Source organism: Hyla sarda, chromosome 2 (assembly GCF_029499605.1).
Source record: "Hyla sarda isolate aHylSar1 chromosome 2, aHylSar1.hap1, whole genome shotgun sequence".
In the NCBI taxonomy this organism is placed as follows: Eukaryota; Metazoa; Chordata; class Amphibia; order Anura; family Hylidae; genus Hyla; species Hyla sarda.
In genome coordinates, this window is record NC_079190.1 from 236,097,292 (window position 1) to 236,117,929 (window position 20,638).

Consider the following 20,638-nt stretch of genomic DNA (forward strand, 5'->3'; position numbering starts at 1 on the left):
CTTTTTAATTTTCAGGCTGTGGGTGATGACTGTGAATGCTTTACAGCCTTCACTAAAATTGGTTCGGAGTCATAAGTACACTCAGAATGATCTCATGATTGACCCTTTAATTGTATTGCGCTGTGATGCCCGAGTCCTGAGGTTAGTTTTAAACTTGCTTTTTTCAGAAGTATTAGTGGTTTGCATGTTTGGATTTTTACCAACCATATGCTTTTTCTGTGTTGCCAGATGCCCACCTCTGATGGATATTACATTACACATGCTGAATGGCTACCTTTTAGCATCTAAAGCTTACTTAAACTCTTATCTTAAAGAAACTGCAGACCAAGACATTAAACCTTCTCCTAGTAATGCAATGGCTGCTCTGGCAGGTCAGACAGAAACAATGGAGGTTACAAGGGAAGAACTAAAAAATGCTTTGCTTTCAGCCCAGGTAATATAATCCACACCTGCAAATGTTTTTTACTGTCTAGTATCCTTTGCAGGACCTTTGTAATAATCATGCCCAAATATGTCATCATAGGATAGTGCAGCAGTGCAGATTCTGTTGGAGATCTGCCTTCCATCAGAGGACAAGAATCAGGAGCAGCTGGAAGAAGACAGTCTACTGTGCAATCTACGAGAAGTGCAGTGTCTCATTTGTTGTCTCTTGCATCAGATGTTCATAGCAGACCCAAACATTGCAAAACTTGTTCATTTTCAGGTATGCATAACCTTTCATAAGACTACTGGTCCTGTTGTGTTATAGATTAGCTGTGTTTGCTTATTTAAACAGTACGTCAATATGAAGTTCCCAGGGAATCTGATATATTGCAAACTTTATGAATATAGTATAATACCCAATAATTACATAAAACCAACATATGTAATGAGAATCTTTGATCTTGTACTAGATATACCTTACATTGAATGTATCAAATAAAGTTTGTAATATACAGCTCAAGTTCAAACAGGCAGACCTTTCCACGTTTGCTATATTTGAGGTTTGCACTTTTTAATAAATTAGACACAGTTTTATATTTCAACCACCCTGTCCAAATACACTGGCCGGAAATATGGCAATAATAATAAATTAACCATTATTTATTTTTAGGTAGTTTAATAGTGAAATATAACATACCATTGATTTAAGAATTTAAAGGTTATTTCTTTTTTTCTACCCTCTCAACCAGGGTTACCCTTGTCAACTTCTGCCTCTGACAGTTGCCGGAATCCCATCAATGCACATCTGTCTTGATTTTATACCTGAACTTATTGCTCAACCAGAAGTGGAGAAACAGGTTACATTTTAGTACATTACTTAATGTATATTATCCCCAGCGAAAGCACGAATATTCTACTGCATAACAAATGGGAAAATGGGGGGGGTGTCAAACTTTTTTTTTAGGAAGGGGTTAATTTACTTTTATTACCTTTTTTTTTTTTTTTTTACACTTTGATGCAGGTAATGGCCCTCCCGCCACACACTCAGCTGATTGGGACATAGCTATCTCACCGCAATGGTCCCGATCAGCTCCGTTGAGCTGCTGGGATCGTTAACCCCGCCTTTTAGATGGCTCGGTCAACTTTGATTGTGGCGAATAAAGGGTTAACGAAGGGCATTAACCGTGGATCCTGGCTGCTGATAGCAACCAGGACCCACCTGGTATAAAGCGTGCTCAGCTGGTGAGCATGCTTCAAACCCCAGTAACTGGACCAGGGTGAACAGGTCCCTAAGGTGTTAAAGGGGTACTCTGGTGGGAAAAAAAAAATTCTAATCAACTGGTGCCAGAAAGTTAAACAGATTAATAAATTACTTGTTTTAAAAAATGTTTTCCCACCGGTGTCCCCTTTAATCAAACAAACACTCTGTAGTAGGCATAAGATCCGTATATCTGAAATTACTGTAACAGAATATTATGGTATTGCTGCTTGCATTATGTTTTCAGTGCAGTGCAGCTCTACATTCCATATGTGTAATAGTATTAAACTACTCATCTGGTAACTATTTCTATATATCAATAATATTTCTTGTATGAAATTTAAAATATTTATATTGAGGTCAGTACTAACGTATTCACTTTTACTATTGCAGATATTTGCAATCCAGCTTCTTTCACACTTGTGTATTCAGTATGCATTACCAAAGTCTCTCAGTATGGCTCGCCTGGCTATAAATGTAATGGGGACCCTCCTCACAGGTATTTATATTTTTAATTTACAAAAAGTGAAATTTAATTGTTATGGATTTTTCACACTATAGACTAGATATTTTGGGTGAAAATGCCATCTCTAGCATGCGGTGATAGGACAGTTTGGAAATGTACCATCTCCATACACAGCAATGCAATATATGCACATTTTGCCCAAAAAATTAAGAGTCTTTGTAGTGTGAATGGTGCAGGAGAACAATGAGAGGCTGCTGCACCATATTTTCCGCAGCAGAATTCCACTCGGAAAACACGTAGTGTAAATGGACCCTAACGTGTAACATTTCGAAGAAGGAAAGCCTGCATATACACAATCTTCCCTGCAAGTGATCCACTGGAATGCCAAACCAGATCCATCAACATAGGAGAGACACAGTCACAGCAGAGTCCATCTGTAAAATTGAAAGTACAATATTTCGGCTGTGTAGCCTTTCACAAGCACGCTTGATAGAGGCTACACAGCAAAACATTGCACTTGCAATGTTAATAATACTTGTAATATTAAGGCTATGTCCACACTACTGAAATTCAACAGGTGGAATTCCACTTGCAGCAGGTGCTGCCGAAATCATTGATGCTAGGCCTGTTTGAATGTGTGCCGTCTCTATAGACGGCAATACAGTCCAGCGGAATTCTGCCCAAAGAGCAAACATGTTCATTCTTTTGGTGGATGTCCTTTCTGCTGGCTGAATCCCGTTGTGGAAAATCCACAGTTTGCACAGAGCAGAAGAATCCCATTGAAAACAATGGGACTATTCTGCAATCGGAATTCCACTAGCTGAATGTCCAGAGTGTGGACGAGACTTAAGAGTTTTCTGTCCTGTCTGGTAAATCTCTGCTTTCTCTTGCGCTTCTCATTGGGGGAAACCTTACTGATGGGTATATGCTCTTGCCACTAGGAGGCGCTGACACTAGGAAAAAAAGTCGGCTCCTCCCTGGCAGGATATACCCACCCACCTGCAGTGAGGTAATCAGTTTTAGCTAGTGTCAGTTAGGAGGCCAGACGTGGCTCTGTGGGGCTCCACAGGCCTTGTCTTTTTTCTTTATTATTTTCCTAGCTTAAGGCTTAAAGGGGTATTCCAGGAAAAAACTTTTTTTTGATATATCAACTGGCTTCAGAAAGTTAAACAGATTTGTAAATTAGCGTATAGATGAGTAGTTCGGCACTGCTAACTTCTGAACCTGAAAGCGGGTGGACACTAAGTCGCTGTAGCGGAGTGGGGATACGGTGGTGCTCGGACTCGCGTAGAATATACCATCAGTGCATGAGAAGATAAAGAAAAGTCGGCACTCACCGGGTTTCCAATTCAGCAGATTTTATTGCACGTTACTCACAGCCGTAGTACAATTCTCGGGGAGACGACGGATGGTACAAGGGGGGTACCACAGAGAGCCTCTCTGTGGTACCCCCCTTGTACCATCCGTCGTCTCCCCGAGAATTGTACTACGGCTGTGAGTAACGTGCAATAAAATCTGCTGAATTGGAAACCCGGTGAGTGCCGACTTTTCTTTATCTTCTCATGCACAGATTTGTAAATTACTTCTATTAAAGAATCTTAATCCTTTCAGTACTTATGAGCTTCTGAAGTTAACGTTGTTCTTTTCTGTCTATGTGCTCTCTGATGACACCTGTCTCTGGAAACGCCCAGTTAAGAAGCAAATCCCCATAGCAAACCTCTTCTAAACTAGGCGTTTCCCGGGACAGGTGTCATCAGAGAGGATTTAGACAGAAAAGAACAACCTTAACTTCAGAAGCTCATAAGTACTGAAAGGATTGATTTTTTAATAGAAGTAATTTACAAATCTGTTTCACTTTCTGGAGCCAGTTGATATATATAAAAAAGTGTTTTTTTTCCTGGAATACCCCTTTAAAGTTTATTTTTTTCTCTCCTTTCTTATTTTTTTCTAGCGTGGGGCGACAGGAGCATGGCGCTGCCTGATCCCCCACATGCAAGCTAGGGGCACGGCGCATTGGATGAGAATGACCCGTGAACCCCTCCTTGCCAACAACCAGCGCCTGGTGGTGTACCTTGGGTCCAGGTCCCCCATTCGCCCTTGTTCGCCATGTCGGCAAAAGGCAGGTGGCACTAGCTGGTCGAAGACTTGGAGGGTGAGTATGTGGCGGAGGTGAGTATATTATCCCCCCCCACCCCCCTCTGAACCCCGAACGAGTATTCCCCCCCCCCCCCTCTCTCTGTGTGCAACCATCGGTCCCTACTACTGGGGTGGGTTTTTGGGGTCCGGGCAACGAGGGGTTAACCCTCTCTTTTATTCTGCAGCTTCTGCTGCATCTCCTTTCTATCTTGGCCTTATTGAGGGGGTCTCATGTTGGGGGGTCCCTCAGGTCCCCTGGGGGACTGGGTTTCATACAATCTGGGTCCTGTGGACGTCAGTCGCCGGCATTGTGCAGCGACTCGCTCCACAGGAGTTAATGCGGCTCATTTCCTTCTCGCCAGCTACTTTTGCTGACAGCTGCCGACCGCAGAGAGAGGTGCAGTCGGCACCGTGGGATGTCCGACGGCGGTATGCAGCCGGGGTCCATGTCTCTGGCGGAGCATGGCCGCCTCTCGGCACATAACGGCGGATAGCTCCTCCCTTCTTCTTCGCTGTTTAGCACGCGAGCCGGGGTCTCTGAACTCCTCCCCAGCTCGCGCGCTCATGACTGTGTCCCGCCCCCCTTCCCCGTTGTAGGGGCCGGTGTAGCACACTATTTTCTGGCTCCCGCTGCAGCAGTCCGACGGGAGCTCGCGGCCCTCTGTTGACCTCTCCCGAGCGGTGGCGGTTTTACAGGCTTTTATAGCCCTCTATGAGCCGGCACTCCTCCAGAGGATAATCCTGTGCTTATGGGCAGCTCTTGCGGAGTGCCCTGCGCCCACTGCCCCCTCCCATGTGTAGGGCCGGAGTTCTGTGCCTTACTGTTTAAAAAAAGTGTGTATGTATGTATATGTGTGTGTGTGTGTGTGTGTGTAGATAGATAGATAGATAGATAGATAGATATTCACACACATATACATGCATTACTCTTGGTCACTCAGACCATTTTTTGGTGTTTGCCACCCTCTTGTGGCCAACACCTGTATAGCAGTTTGATTTTACTGTCTCTTCATGAGTCAACCACCGTGGCTGGCGGTTCCCAGGGACTCGGGTTCCCTTGGAATCAGGGGTCATGTTCCAGTGATCTCTTCCCTTACTTGACTAGTGCTGCGGACTCCCTCATCTGGCACACGGTCCTCAGAGGAATGTTCTGGTGGCATGAATCGGACCGGAATTTATTATGCAAAGGGCTGCGGCGGCTCACTCTCTGTACCCCGCTAACTGGGGCGAGATGCCTTATACAGTGATCCCTAAACTTACAATGGCCTCAACAGTGAAATGTGCCCCTGGCCGGAAGAACCGACCAATCAAAATGGGCATTTTACTGGTAAACGGCTGTATTACTGAAGCTTAAACACTGACACAGACAGTGATTTACAGCTACCAGCAGATCTTTCTTTCTTTTATATGTAAGAATTTGCTTTTATCTTTTTATTTATCTACTTATTTTTCCTTTTTCCTATTTTTGGATGCACTAATTACCAGGTTTCCATGGACTTCTGGTCCCAACCTACAATGGTTTCACATACAATTGCCGTCCTGGAACCGATTAATATTGTATTTTGAGGGACCACTGTACATTCATCAGCTCCCGTAACGGCAACTGCAATTCTGGTACCTCACTACAGCGGAGTGTTCCTTTGTCTACTATGGTCCCATTCCCATAACCCTAACAGTGGTCTGCGTGTTTCTCTACACCACCTGTCATACATCGAATGGCTGATGTATCTGTGGCTGGAGTTCCAGTACCTCACTGCTGAGTGAGGTGCCGATTGGATAATTCTTTGTCTTCTATGGGCCTTTACCATTAAGCCGGACGTTGATCTGCATAGTGGCCTACACCTCCTGTCATACATCCACGGCAGGTATATCTGCATATGGCGTTCCGGTACCTCACTGCTGTGTGAGGCGTCCGACAGAGAATTCCTTCATATACTGTGGACCCATACCTGTAAGCCGGACAGTTGTCAGCATGGTCTCCTGCAACCGCCTCTCTCCGCCAGATGACTGATATACTGTGGTTGGAGTCCAGGTTCCTCTCCACTGTGCAGGTGCAGACGGACCGACTACTTGCCTACTGTGGACACCTACCAGTCAACCGGACAGTTGTTTGCATGGTTTCCTACACCACCTGTCACCCACCACTCAGCTGACGCCTCTGCGGTTGGAGTTCCGGTACCTCAATGCGCTGCGAGGGGTGGACGGATTGGCTCGTTGTCTTCTATGGACCCATACCAGTAAGCCAGACAGTTGTCTGCGTGGTTCCCCGCAACTTCCTGTCACCCGTCACACGGCTGGCATGTCTGCGGTTGGAGTCCTGGTACCTCTCTACTGTGCACGGTACTGAAGGACCGACTCCCTGTCTACTACGGACCCATACCAGTAAGTCAGACAGCTGTCTGCATGGTTCCTACCTATGGTCACCCATTCCATGACTGACAAATCTATGGTTGGACTTCAGGTATCTCCCTCCTATGGGAGTGCCCGACGGGGTGTCCCATTATCTCCTATGGCCTATGATAGTGAGCCAGACAGGGGTCTGCAACTTGGTCTATACCGCATTTCTTACATCAAACAGCTGAGGTATCTACAGTGGGTGACTAGGTACTCCGCTTTTATGCGTGGTGCAGACGGAATTGAACCTTATCAGTTGGTCAGACGGTTGTCTGCATGGTTCCCTATGTCTACCTGTCACCCCTCTCCTGGCTGCTGTTCCTGCGTTTGGCTTTTCCGGTACCTCACTTTGCGAGTTGTTCGTCGGAGAGTCTCCAGTACTGTACTACGCAGCCTGACATCTATCAACTGGCTGATGTGTCTGAGGCGGGAGCCCCGGTACCCCACTGTTTAGCGGGGTGCCGACGGTCTGGCTCTTTGTCTACTCTGGCCCATAACGGCTAGCTATGCTGCGGTCTGCATGGTTTTCTATGCCACCTGTCTCACATTACATGGCTGATGTCTCTGCAACTGGAGCTCTGGTTTCTCTCTGCGTTGCGAGGTGCCTGTCGGAACGACTAGTTCTCTCCTATGGTTTCCTTTCCAGTATTCCATTCCGTGGTCTGCATTTTTCCCTGCCGTCTGTTGCGGCTTACGGGTTTTCGGCGGAGATCCGGTTCCCCAATACTATTGGTGGTATGCCCGGAATGTCCCACGGCCACTTAGGGTTGACAGAGATGCCTCCCAGGGCTTCTCTGCCTCCCTCTATCTCCAGGGGCTGGGTGTATGTCCATGGCTCTTGGCCTTCCCGCCCTCCAACCTAGGTCTTTGGGGCACAGTTTCCGACTGTCTGACAGTTCTTTTTCTCCACACTTCTGGTGTGGTTCTTGGTCAGCCGGTCTGTTATCTACACGGTGTCCGCTGGCATCACTACCTTACCTCAAAGCGGCCGTGAGCATAGCCAGTTTTTTCCGTATTTCTCTGCTGGGTGAGGGATCCGGGGTGAGGTCCCTACAGGTACGCAGGTTGCTGTCACTCGAATGTTCCTTTTGGTTGTTTGGTTTTTTACACCACCCACTTTTTACGGGAGGCTGCATGGAGTCATCCTGTGTGCTCAGGACTCTTTTCCTGCTGGCCAGTCGGTTTTCCGCATGCCTGTCTACTTCATCCGGTCATCTCCCATACTATCTCCTCTCGGGGGACGGTGGTTGGGGTACCCCACTTCCACAGTGATGTTGCTTAGTGCGTCACCCGTGTCACCCCATGGACTTTGTGCCAAGCATCAAATACTAAGTTGGCAACTCTGTCTAATGGCTGGCGTCTCCCTTCACTGGGTGTTTCAGTATGCAGGACCCGGTGTGACCATGGTCCCTTCTCCACATAGCCAGACTGGGTCTGAATGTTTGTCTTAACTCTTGGTCTCTTTCCTCCTTTCCTCGATACTGCGGCTGTAGTCTGCTGGTTCTTCCAGGTGCTGTTCCACGGAGTGTGTCTCTGTGGATTCTTGGGACCTCCTTCTACCTGTCAGTCAGTCTCTGTGTGCAGGTTTCCTGCTTCCCATGCCTTCTTCGTTAGATGTCTGCGTTTTCTCGGTGTGACTGCCTTTGTACCCCATGTCTGTGTTCCTATGTACATTAGGGCCGCTCGGTGGGTGTGGAGCCCTCCTTTCTTTTGTTCCGTGGGGTAAGCCTCGGGGTTTTTCCGGTGATTTTGCTTCCGCGGTCCTGTGGTGATTGACCACTTTTGTTCTGCCATGAGGCCTGCGGGGCGACAGTCAGTTCCGCCTAGGCACTGTGTGTTGTACTATCCCTATGCCTTTTACGGCTTTTTCTCTGCTGCACTCTTTCTCTTCTTCCTGTTTTTACGTGGCAGGGTCGTCCGGAGTCTTTTGGCAGACTTTTGTTTTTCCTTACTCTTCTAGGGTCTTCATTTTCCAGGTGACCCTAACACATTCCATTCCTTGTCTGGTCCCCCCCAGAGGTCGGCCTTTTCCTGGGGTCCTAGTTCATTTTCCTGGACGAGTGATCTTCCAGGAGCTGACTTTCTGGCTTTAGTTTGTCTCCGACCTGGGGGCTCGTCCACGGGCTCCGTGGTCGTGTGAGTGCAGTCTTGGGACTTGTTCCTTCTTCTCTGGAGGTTGTACTTTTCCCACCCTAGGGGACTGCTTTGGTACGTCCCATCAGTAAGGTGTCCCCCAATGAGAAGCGCAAGAGAAAAGGAGATTTTTGTACTCACCGTAAAATCTCTTTCTCGTAGCTCTCATTGGGGGACACCACACCCACCCATTTTCTCTTCTTTATGTCCGGATTGTTCTTTCCGGTTCTTGAGTTATCTCTCCGAGATTCCTTTCCAGGGTCCTTCAGACGTATTTCTTGTTGGCTTCTCCTACTGCTTTTTGACAAAACTGATTACCTCACTGCAGGTGGGCGGGTATATCCTGCCAGGGAGGAGACGACTTTTTTTTCCTAGTGTCAGCGCCTCCTAGTGGCAAGAGCATATATCCATCAGTAAGGTGTCCTCCAATGAGAGCTACGAGAAGGAGATTTTACAGTGAGTACAAAAATCTCCTTTTCTTGTTGAAATGTAGGAAGAATCAGATAAAACAGAATAGATCTTTCATTATTACAGGTATTATATGCAGGGAGCGAGCAGAGTAAGAAGTCTGTTGTGGCTCTAGCCAATAGCTGCAGAGTGCAAAGAAGGGAGTGTCAACAAACATTTTTTTTTTTCTTACAGTGTTAACTCAAGCCAAGCGTTTTGCATTCTTTATGCCAACATTGCCATGCTTGGTGCCATTCTGCCAAGCATTCCCACCATTATATGAAGAGGTCATGTCTTTACTCATACAGATTGGGCAGGTCTGTGCATCAAATGTGGCCACTCAAACCAGAGATGTTGACCCAATTATTACACGTAAGTTCATTGTTAGCAGGAGAGATACATTTAATAGTAATGGTTGATCTGTGGAAGAAATCTGTTGACATTCATATGGTGGCTTGTCTTGTGGCATCTGTATCCACCTATACTGATTTCAATAAAAATACCATCAAATTGCATGAAAATGAACATAACAGAACAAGGATTACATCTTGACCTAAAAATAGCAATAGCTGATAGTACAAATGCTGCGTTATAGGTAATATATACAATGGGGCAAAAAAGTATTTAGTCAGCCACCAATTGTGCAAGGTCTCCCACATAAAAAGATTAGAGAGGCCTGTAATTTTCACCATAGGTATACCTCAACTATGAGAGACATAATGAGAAAAAAAAATCCATAAAATCACATTGTCATATACCATGGCAAAATATGTATTCATGTTGCATTGTGATTGCCTGTCATTTGTGATACATGTTCTGCAAAATTTCTGTCGGTATGTCCAGCTCTAATTCCATTACACACCTATCTGCATTACGTAACATTTCAAAGAATCTAGCCTGTTGTGATCTAGCTGCCAGGAGACGACCGTCTAAGCTATGGCTTCCAGTGACTATTTGGGGGCAATTAACATGACTGTGCTAATCAATGGACACTGCTTGCCTGGATGGTAAATTTAACACCTTCCCAGACAAGCAGACTCGAAGGCCTGATGTCAATAGATCAAAGGAATGTTTGGGACGTAGCTCCCTGTAGAAATGCCATATCTTCCAAATATTAGATATGGGGGTCAGGGAAGTATTTCCGCAGCCCCTATATTATACGGTTAGATTCTCAATCATACTACCTTTAAAATGAGTCCTCACATGATCCTTGTGTATTGATCCCTGCCCGAACTGTATGCGCTGGGTAAATCATACACAATAAGGGGGTCATGTCAGGTACCCCTAGAAAGAGGATTTGATGGAGAACCCAAATACAAAAAATGATGTGGGTGCCTGACCCATGATAACAGTTAGGGGTAATTTCCTATTCTTTGGGCACAAGGTTATCAGGAGGAAGGGGGCAGAATCTATCTCTCCTCCTTGTCCTGCCCAGGGGCTGAACATAGAAGTGTCACCTGTCCATAGCAGGGTATAAAACTGCAGACCTGGGGGGACTAGGGGCGCTTGCATGGGGGACGAGATCTAATTTTGGATGCCAGACGCCATTTCCTACCAGTCCCCATGGGATAGAACTCTAACTTTTGTAAGTAAGGACTCTGTTTTTTCCCTTTTATTTTATTTTCTGTGTGGTGAAACTTTTCCTTGTTAATATCTATTTTTATATGTACTGTGAATATTTTTCTTTCATAATAAATTATTCATTTATTAAGTACCGCCTTATGTCTGGTAAAACGGACATACATTGCCCTTGAAGAGAGCTAAGTTATAGTCTTAAATTTACTTACCGGTTTGGCTACATTATAGATTTGGATTAATCTTTTTCCTGTTTTTATATACTACTGGGGATAGTAGATTCTATTTGGGAATTGTAACATATCCAGATTGGATTGATAGCTTCCTGTCGGCTTGAAACAGGCAGGTGGTGACAGCGATTTAATTGGGTGGTGTAAGAGGGATTTTTTTATCATTATTTTCGGTCTAGTGCAGACAAATAGTGATTTTATAGATAATCCTACCACCCGCACGTCTCGGTTCGTGACACACTGCCTGATTTTCAAAGGTTTTCTATGGGGTTGAGATCTGGAGACTGGCTAGGCCACTCCAGGACCTTTAAAATGCTTCTTATGAAGCCACTCCTTCGTTGCCCTGGCGGTGTGTTTGGGATCATTGTAATGCTGAAAGACCCAGCCACGTTTCATCTTCAATGCCCTTGATGATGGAAGGAGGTTTTCGCTCAAAATCTCACAATACATGGCCCCATTCATTCTTTCCTTAACACGAATCAGTTGTCCTGGCCCCTTAGCAGAAAAAAGACCCAAAGCATGATGTTTCCACCCCTATTCTTCACAGTAGGTATGTGTTCTTTGGATGCAACTCAACATTCTTTCTCCTCCAAGCACGACAAGTTGCGTTTTTACCAAAAAGTCCTACTTTGGTTTCATCTGACCATATGACATTCTCCCAATACTCTTCTGGGTCATCCAAATGCTCTCTAGACAGGCCCGGACATATACTGGCTTATGCAGGGGGACACGTCTGGAACTGTATGATTTGAGTCCCTGGTGGCGTAGTGTGTTACTGATGGTAGCCTCTGTTACTTTGGTCCCAGCTCTCTGCAGGTCATTTACTAGGTCCCCTCGTGTGATTCTGGGATTTTTGATTGCCGTTCTTGTGATAATTTTGACACCACGGGGTGAGATCTTGCGTGGAGCCCCATATCGAGGGAGATTCAGTGGTCTTGTATGTCTTCTATTTTCTAATAATTGCTCCCACAGTTGATTTCTTAACACCAAGCTGCTTGCCTATTGCAGATTCAGTCTTCCCAACTTGGTGCTGGTCTACAATTTTGTTTCTGGTGTCCTTCGACAGCTCTTTGGTCTTGACCATAGTGGAGTTTGGAGTGTGACTGTTGGAGGTTGAGGACAGGTGTCTTTTATACTAAAAAGTAGTTCAAACAGGTGCCATTAAAACAGGTAATGAGTGGAGGAAAGTGGAGACTCTTAAAGATGTTGTTACAGGTCTCTGAGAGCCAGAAATATTGCTTGATTGTTGGTGACCAAATACTTATTTTCCACCATAATTTGCAAATAAATTCTTTAAAAATCAGACAGTGATTTTATGGATTTTTTTTTCCTCATTATGTCTCTCATAGTTGATGTATACCTATGATGAAAATTACAGGTCTCTCTCATCTTCTTAAGTGGGAAAACATGCACAATTGGTGGCTGACTAAATACTTTTTTGCCCCACTGTAGGATGAAAGTGTAAAAGTATTGTGCGCTGGTACCACAAGCCATTGCCATTTCCCTCTGCAAATGTCATCCATGTGTTTGTTAATATTCAAGCAATTTATCAATAACGGTTAATCAATTTTGCATTATTACATTATTTCTAGCGTTCTGGGAGCGTTGTTGGTTTGTTTCAGGCAGATATTGATTAGAAGGTGCTATCTAGGTCTTTTTTTTTTCATTCTTAAAGGGCCCCAAATCAGGGCTTATGAAATCATGGCTTTGTCCAAGCCTGTCCTTTAGCTTGAATTAAGTCCAGTACGTGAGGGTGGGCTAGCACTCCCCTGTGCTCTCTCTCCTGTCTGATAGCACTCCTGTGCTCTCTTTCCTGTCTGATAGTGTTAAGGATGGGTGCGGATGAGGCCTTAAAATGTGAGTGACTGCTGTTGTATACCGCTGAGTGCTGGTACAAGGAATACACACCAGACATTATGTTGGTATAATATCTCCTTCTCAGCATACTGGCTAAAGAGCTGCCCCAATGAGTTCTGTTTATTAAATGGAAGTACATTGTTTTTACATTTGACAAAAAAGTAGGTTAGTTATGACATCAAAATCATCATATTACATTTTGATTGGTTAGTTGAGCTTTGTCTCGGTATATATCAGCATATTTAAGCATTTATTTCTTTCTTGGCCAAAGTTCACTTATGCGGCTCTTTCACTCTGAAACTGGAAAAACACAGATCTTTGCCATTCTATACAATCTGTATCTTCTTCAAATGTTTTGTCTTCTGACGTCTCATCTTGGGCCTCCAGGCGTCGTTCCAAGGTCTTCATTTTAGTTTCAAGCAAATAGCAAGCTGGATATATAGCGTACGTAACAAATATCTTTTTTTCAGCATTAGAAATGGTATATAAATATATAAGTATTAACCCCTTAAGGACCCTTGACGTACGCGTACGTCATGACACCCTGGTACTTAAGGACCTATGACGTAAGCGTACGTCATGGACCATTCCGGCCCCTGCCGTACACCGGGTGGGGAATGGACCGGGATGCCTGCAAAGGCCCAGGGGGGTCATCAGACCCCCCCCATGTCGGCGATCGCGGCAAATTGCAAGTGAATTCACACTTGCGATTTGCGCGATTCTGGGTCATTACGGGTCTATGGTGACCCGGGATAGAAGAGGGACCACCAATAGCAGATCGGGGGGGGGGGGGGGGGGTTACTTTAGTTTTCCCCGTCCTGCCCACCCACAATAGGCAGGGCAGGACGGGGAAACCCGACAGGGACCGGCGCCGAAGATCCACTTACCGATCCGGAGGCTGCGGGCGACGGAGATCGGCGGGCGACGATGTCGTGCGGCTAGATCCTACGGAAGCCGGTGAGTTGCCTAGCGACATCTGGAGGGTACAGTCTGAGATCACTAGATAGTGGTCTCTAACTGTAGCCCTCCAGATGTTGCAAAACTAAAACTCCCAGCATGCCCAGACAGCTGTTTGGGCATGCTGGAATATGTACTTTTGCAACAGCTGGAGGGCTACAGTTTGAGACCACTATATAGTGGTCCCTAAACTGTAGCCCTCCAGATCTTGCAAAACTACAACTCCTAGCATGCCCAAACAGCTGTTTGCTGTCTGGGCATGCTGGGATTTGTAGTTTTGCAACAGCTGGAGGACCACAGTTCGGAGATCACTTTGCAGTGGTCTCTAAAACTGTAGCCCTCCAGATGTTGCAAAACTGCAAATCCCAGCATGCCCAAACAGCTGTCTCGGCATGCTGGGAGTTGTAGTTGCGTACCTCCAGCTGTTGCATAACTACATCTCCCAGCATGCCCTTTGGTGATCAGTACATGCTGGGAGTTGTAGTTTTGCAACAGCTGGAGGCACAATGGTTGGAAAATACTGAGTTAGATAACAGAACCTAACTGAAGGTTTTCCAACCAGTGTGCCTCCAGCTGTTGCAAAACCTCAACTCCCAGCATGCACGGTGTTTCAGTACATGCTGGGAGTTGTAGTTTTGAAACAGCTGGAGGTTTGCCCCCCCTGGTGAACGTACAGGGTACATTCACACGGGCAGGTTTACAGTAAGTTTCTTGTTTCAAGTTTGGGCTGCGGCAAATTTTTTGCCACAGCGCAAACTCCTAGCAGGAAACTTGCTGTAAACCTGCGCCAGTGGGAATGTACCCTAAAAACACTACACTAACACATAATAAAGGGTAAAACACAACATATACACCCCTTACACTGTCCCCCCCAATAAAAATGTAAAACGTATTGTACGGCAGTGTTTCTAAAACGGAGCCTCCAGCTGTTGCTAAACAACAACTCCCAGCATTTCTGGACAGCCACTGACTGTCCTGGCATGCTGGGAGTTTAGCAACAGCTGGAGGCACCATGTTTGGGAATCACTGGCGTAGAATACCCCTATGTCCACCCCTATGCAATCTCCAATTTAGTCCTCAAATGCGCATGGCGCTCTCACTTCAGAGCCCTGTCGTATTTCAAGGAAACAGGTTAGGGCCACATATGGGGTATCTCCGTACTCGGGAGAAATTGCACTACAAATTTGGGGGGGCTTTTTCTCCTTTTACCCCTTATGAAAAGGAAAAGTTGGGTGCTACACCAGCTTTTTAGTGTAAAAAAAAAAAAAAAAAATTTACACTAACATGCTGGTGTTGCCCCATACTTTTTATTTTCACAAGCGTTAAAAGGAAAAAAAAAGACCCACAAAATTTGTAACACAATTTCTCCTGAGTACGGAAATACCCCATATGTAGGCGTAAAAATGCTCTGTGGGCGCATAACAAGGCTCAGGAGTGAGAGCGCACCATGTACATTTGAGGCCTAAATTGGTGATTTGCACAGGGGTGGCCGATTTTACAGCGGTTCTGACAAACGCAAAAAAATAAATACCGACATGTGACCCCATTTTGGAAACTACACTACTACAACTACACAACTACTATCCTCATGGAAAGTAATAAGGGGTACAGTGAGCATTTATGCCCCACAGGTGTCTGACAGATTTTTGGAACAGTGGTACGTGAAAATGAAAAATGTAATTTTTCATTTGCACAGCCCACTGTTCCAAAGATCTGTCAAATGCCAGTGGAGTGTAAATACTCACTGCACCCCTTATTGAATTTTGTGAGGGGTGTAGTTTTTAAAATAGGGTCACATGGGGGTTGTCCACTGTTCTGGCACCACGGGGGGCTTTGTAAACGCACATGGCCCCTGACTTCCATTCCAAACAATTTTGTTCCCAAAAGCTCAATGGCGCTCCTTCTCTTCTGAGCATTGTAGTGCGCCAGCAGAGCACTTGACGTCCACACATGGGGTATTTCCATACTCAGAAGAGATGGGGTTTCAAATTTTGGGGGGGCATTTTGTCCTATTACCACTTGTAAAAAAAAATTATTTGAGGGAAAACTAGTATTTTAGTGGGAAAAAATAAAATTTACACATCCAACTTTCACGAAAAGTTGTCAAACACCTGTGGGGTGTTAAGGCTCACTGGACCCTTGTTATGTGCCTTGAGGGGTGTGGTTTCCAAAATAGTATGCCATGTGTTTTTTTTTTGTTTTTGTTTTTTTGCTGTTCTGGCACCATAGGGGCTTCCTAAATGTGACATGCCCCCCAAAAACCATTTCAGAAAAACTCACTCTCCAAAATCCCACTGTCGCTCCTTCCCTTTTGAGCCCTCTACTGCACCCGCCGAACACTTGACATACACATATGAGGTATTTTCTTACTCGAGAGAAATTGGGTTACACATTTTAGGAAGATTTCTCTCCTTTTACCCCTTGTAAAAATTCAATAACTGGGTCTACAAGAACATGCGAGTGTAAAAAATGAAGAATTTGAATTTTCTCCTTCAATTTGCTGCTATTCCTGTGAAACACTAAAGGGTTAACAAACCTTTTGAATGTCATTTTAAATACTTTGAGGGGTGCAGTTTTTATAATGGGGTCATTTGTGGGGTATTTCTAACATGAAGGCCCTTCAAATCCACTTCAAAACAGAACTGGTCCCTGAAAAATTTCGATTTAGAAAAGTTTGTGAAAAATTGGAAAATTGATTCTATACTTTGAAGCCCTCTGATGTCTTCCAAAAGTAAAAACATGTCAACTTTATGATGGAAACATAAAGAAGACATATTTTTATATGTGAATCCATATATAATTTATTTGGAATATTCATTTTCCTTACAAGCAGAGAGCTTCAAAGTAAAAAAAAATTTGAAATTTTCAATTTTTTCATAAAATTTTGGAATTTTTCACCAAGAAATGATGCAAGTATCGACAAAATTTTACCACTAACGTTAAGTAGAACATGTCACGAAAAAAACTATCTCGGAATCAGAATGAAAGGTAAAAGCATCCCAGAGTTATTAATGTTTAAAGTGACAGTGGTCAGATGTGCAAAAAATGGCCGTGTCCTACAGTAAAAATTGGCTGGGTCCTTAAGGGGTTAATATATGTATATAATATATATATATATATATATAGATCGTCAGTCAGAATCATTTTAATCAACTTGTCAATAGCACTCCTCTGTACTCTCTCTCCGGTCTGATAGCACTGCTCTGTGCTCTCTTCTGTCCTATCAGACGCAGAGTACTAGCCCACCCTCACTTGCTGGACTTTGTCCGTGCCTGTGCTTCAGCTTGGACAAAGCCATGATTTATTAAGCCATGATTTCTCTAAAAAGGAAATAAAATTCTTATGTAGTATATTAGAAAAGGTAATGTTTTGCCAAAATGTACAATATGTTTTTTGTTTTTTATCTTACAGTGCTCATTTAATGGTCATATGTAGGATTATACTTAATATAAAATTTCATGTGGACATAGATCCAGGCTGCTTTACCCGCTGCACCTACAGGTGCATGTCTATGGAACCTTTAAAATCTATTCTATAATAGTTTACTGATGATGATGTAGAATTAAAGGATAATGCTGAGGAAATGTAGTAACATCAGGTTGCTAATTCAGTTCTTAGTATAAGGGGTACACAGCAACAAAGAAAGATATCTGCACTCAGCGCAAGATAAGTGACCAGCTGCTCCTAAATAGAGATGCTGTGGGATCCTGGAAGTAACTGGTGCAATAGCGTTCAGAAGGCTTTCTGAACGCTATGCACCGGTTACCTCCAGGATCTCACGGCATCTCAATCTAGGAGCTGTACCACATTGTATATTTGCCTCCCTCTGAGCTACACCTTAGTTCCACGGTTGATGCAGTGATTGTCTCATTACAGCTGCCCATACCTAATAGTAGCCACCTCTTTTCCTCTGTTAACACTAGCTATTCAGTTCTTAGTATGTCTGTTGCAATGCAATAATCGATGATGTTCATATTGTGTGGTCTTCTTTATCTTGCTTTTTCCTTAACAGGTCTACAGCAACTCAAAGAGAAACCGAAGGAACTTTCAAGTGCCATCAACCTTTTCCCACTTAAGGTTGCTGCAGCAAAGGATCTGGAGAGTTTGGATCCAGATGTCCAGCTCTGTCATCAAGTTGAAAATACCATCATTGATATCTTTAACATAAGTGTCACAGGCATGTAAAGACTTTTTCTTCTTTAGACTTCTTTAGTAAGACTGAGTGATGGCACCATGATCCACAGTAACATAACACTTTATGTATGTTTGGATGGCTAAGTTACTATGAACACCATTCATGACACCCTACCAAGGTGGAGAGACTTCCATGTAAGGAAAAAAAGATCCTGCTATTGAATTAAGATTTCAGTAAGCCTTTCTGACTTCTGTGATGAATTTTGGCTTTGCCCCTTGCTTTTTTAACTTAAGTCATTTGTGATATCGGCTACATGGTCCCAGGCATGGAGCAGAGCTGGAGAAAACTATGGCACATAGTTCCAGGAAACAGCACTTGCCCTGAATGTTAAAATGCTACCCATGTGCTGAAGTAAACATGCAGGTAAAACAGTGCCTCATGGCTCAGCATGGCATTTTCTAATTTCTTCTGCGTAAGTGATCCATGACCTGTATAGTAGACACAAATGAAACATCCACTTTGATTTTGTGTAAAATAAACAATTCCGTAGTGTACTAAGACTTCTAGCTACAGACAAGGTGACGTTATAACAACATAATCACATGTACTGTTACAGATTAGGATGTTCTTAATTTGTTGGTGTACATATATAACAGAACTTGTCCAGTTTGCCCTTTTAAAAGAATAGTTGTGAAAGCTAATGCTGTAACCATAAACCAATTAGAAACCAGTTGGGATCAAATGCTAAATTGTGTTCACAATTTTTTTTTTTATATACATTTTGTGTATATATTGTCCATATATATTGTCCATATATATTATCCATATACAGTATGTCATGTATTTGTGTTTGTTTGTTTTGTGTCTGTAAATAAGACAAATTGCAATGACTCTGGAAAATGCTGAAAATCCAGTGTTACTACAAAATCTCCAACTATTTAACATCTACAATTGCATTACATTAGTTTTTTTTAGTAATATTTTATGCAAGAAATAGATTTTTGGTGATCAGCTCGAAAAATATACAATATTTTTTTCATGTTTTCCACCATGTAGAAAGTCTGATGTGAAGCACTGTAAAATAAATTTTTTTTTTTTACTGTTTTTGTATTTATTTTTTATATCTATATTCAGCGTGATAAATAGAAAAGAAATCCTATCTGAAAGTAAGTTCACTTGATTGTAACTGCAGGAAAACCGTTGCAAGTTACGCTACCATTTACTTCAATGTGTTTGCCGAAAGTCCGCAATAGTGGCAGATTGCCTATAAGAGCCCAGCACTAAACCATTGTTAACTCCCAACAAACATACCTCCGGCGTCAGAACAAAGGATAATTCCAGATGATCAGACAAGAATTCCATCACATTTCTCCAGAAAGGCATAACACAGGAGCAATTCTATACTGCATGCAAAAGAGTGCCTCTGTCCCTCCCACACCTGAAACAAACATCAGACCTCGATACGATGCAGTCTAACGGGAGTATAAGTGGAGAATAAGCCTGAAATGAGTCATGGACACTAACCACCGTATGATAATAAGTCTTAACCACTTCCTTCCACACTTCCTCTGAGAGACTAGAAATATCATCAACCCATTTCAAATGCGCAATAGCATACTTGTCCGGACCCACCGATTGCAACAAAGCATCTACCGAAGTAAGGGGTTTAGACAGGTCGGCGGTTCCCAGGAGCAACTCCAAGTCATTAAACACAGGGATGACTTCCAGGGTGCCAAACTGGGCAGAAACCGCATGTCGCAACTGAAGATACCTGTAATGGGCATCCTGAGGGACATTAGAACGCCTTCTCCGGTCAGTAAATGAAGGAAAGACAGTCCTTTCCAAACAAGTGCATAGTGAATTTAACTCTATGGGAGCTCCAAAACCCGGCCGCCTCCAACTCCCGTAGGTGTTCCAAATGAGGATTACCCCCACAGGGGTGCTCGGAGAGAAACTACCGGTTGAGGAAAGCGCCCAGAAACCACCGACCAGACCGCTGCCACTGTCTTAATAGGAGCCAACAAGGATGAAGAGGAAGCATACCTGAACAATAGACAAAGGGTAGGCAAAAAAGCAGGGGCCTCCAGCGGCTCCACGTAGATGAATGAAAGGAGTAAATAAAACTTGACTTTTATTCCATCGGATATCCATGGTCATAAAACACAAAAAGCAAAGGCAACCTGTACAATGCATTAGTTAAAGTCCCATACAAACCCATCATAGCCCCCGCCAGGGCCGTGACGGCATTAGAGAGATCCAGGTCAACCGACCAGGCTGCATACACCAGCTGTGAAGTTAGAAAATAGTTATGCATATTAGGAACTATACAAGGAGTGAAATACCCCATTAATAATCGTCGGATCAGAGCTAAGTGTCCCATCCTGAGTACGTATACAAGGTATGGAAGCCACAGGACAGCTCTCCCTTGACAAGTAAGCCAACAGTTTACCATTCTTGTCCCCAAATTCAAATAAGGCTTCCCTCTCTGCCAGTTTCAAGTGCACACAATCCTTCTGTACAATCAAAAGAGACCGCTGTGCCATAGCCCATTTCCTTTCTGCCTCCAGAGTAGGGTCCCTAACCACCGCTGCCTCTAGGACCCCTACTTCAGACTGTAACACCCTTTC

General features: G+C 44.0%; 1 protein-coding gene across 1 annotated transcript in view; it reads left to right on the plus strand.

The window, feature by feature from the left end:
• Window positions 1-19,088, plus strand: part of INTS2 (integrator complex subunit 2) — a 44,750-nt gene extending 25,662 nt beyond the window's left edge. Inside the window, exons 19-25 of the mRNA XM_056556698.1 lie at window positions 16-141; window positions 229-433; window positions 524-703; window positions 1,173-1,280; window positions 2,075-2,180; window positions 9,453-9,629; window positions 17,889-19,088. Of these exons, the coding sequence (XP_056412673.1) occupies window positions 16-141; window positions 229-433; window positions 524-703; window positions 1,173-1,280; window positions 2,075-2,180; window positions 9,453-9,629; window positions 17,889-18,061 (1,075 nt within the window). The 3' untranslated portion in view covers window positions 18,062-19,088. The remainder of the gene's footprint in view (window positions 1-15; window positions 142-228; window positions 434-523; window positions 704-1,172; window positions 1,281-2,074; window positions 2,181-9,452; window positions 9,630-17,888) is intronic.
• The last annotated feature ends 1,550 nt before the right edge of the window (window positions 19,089-20,638 follow it).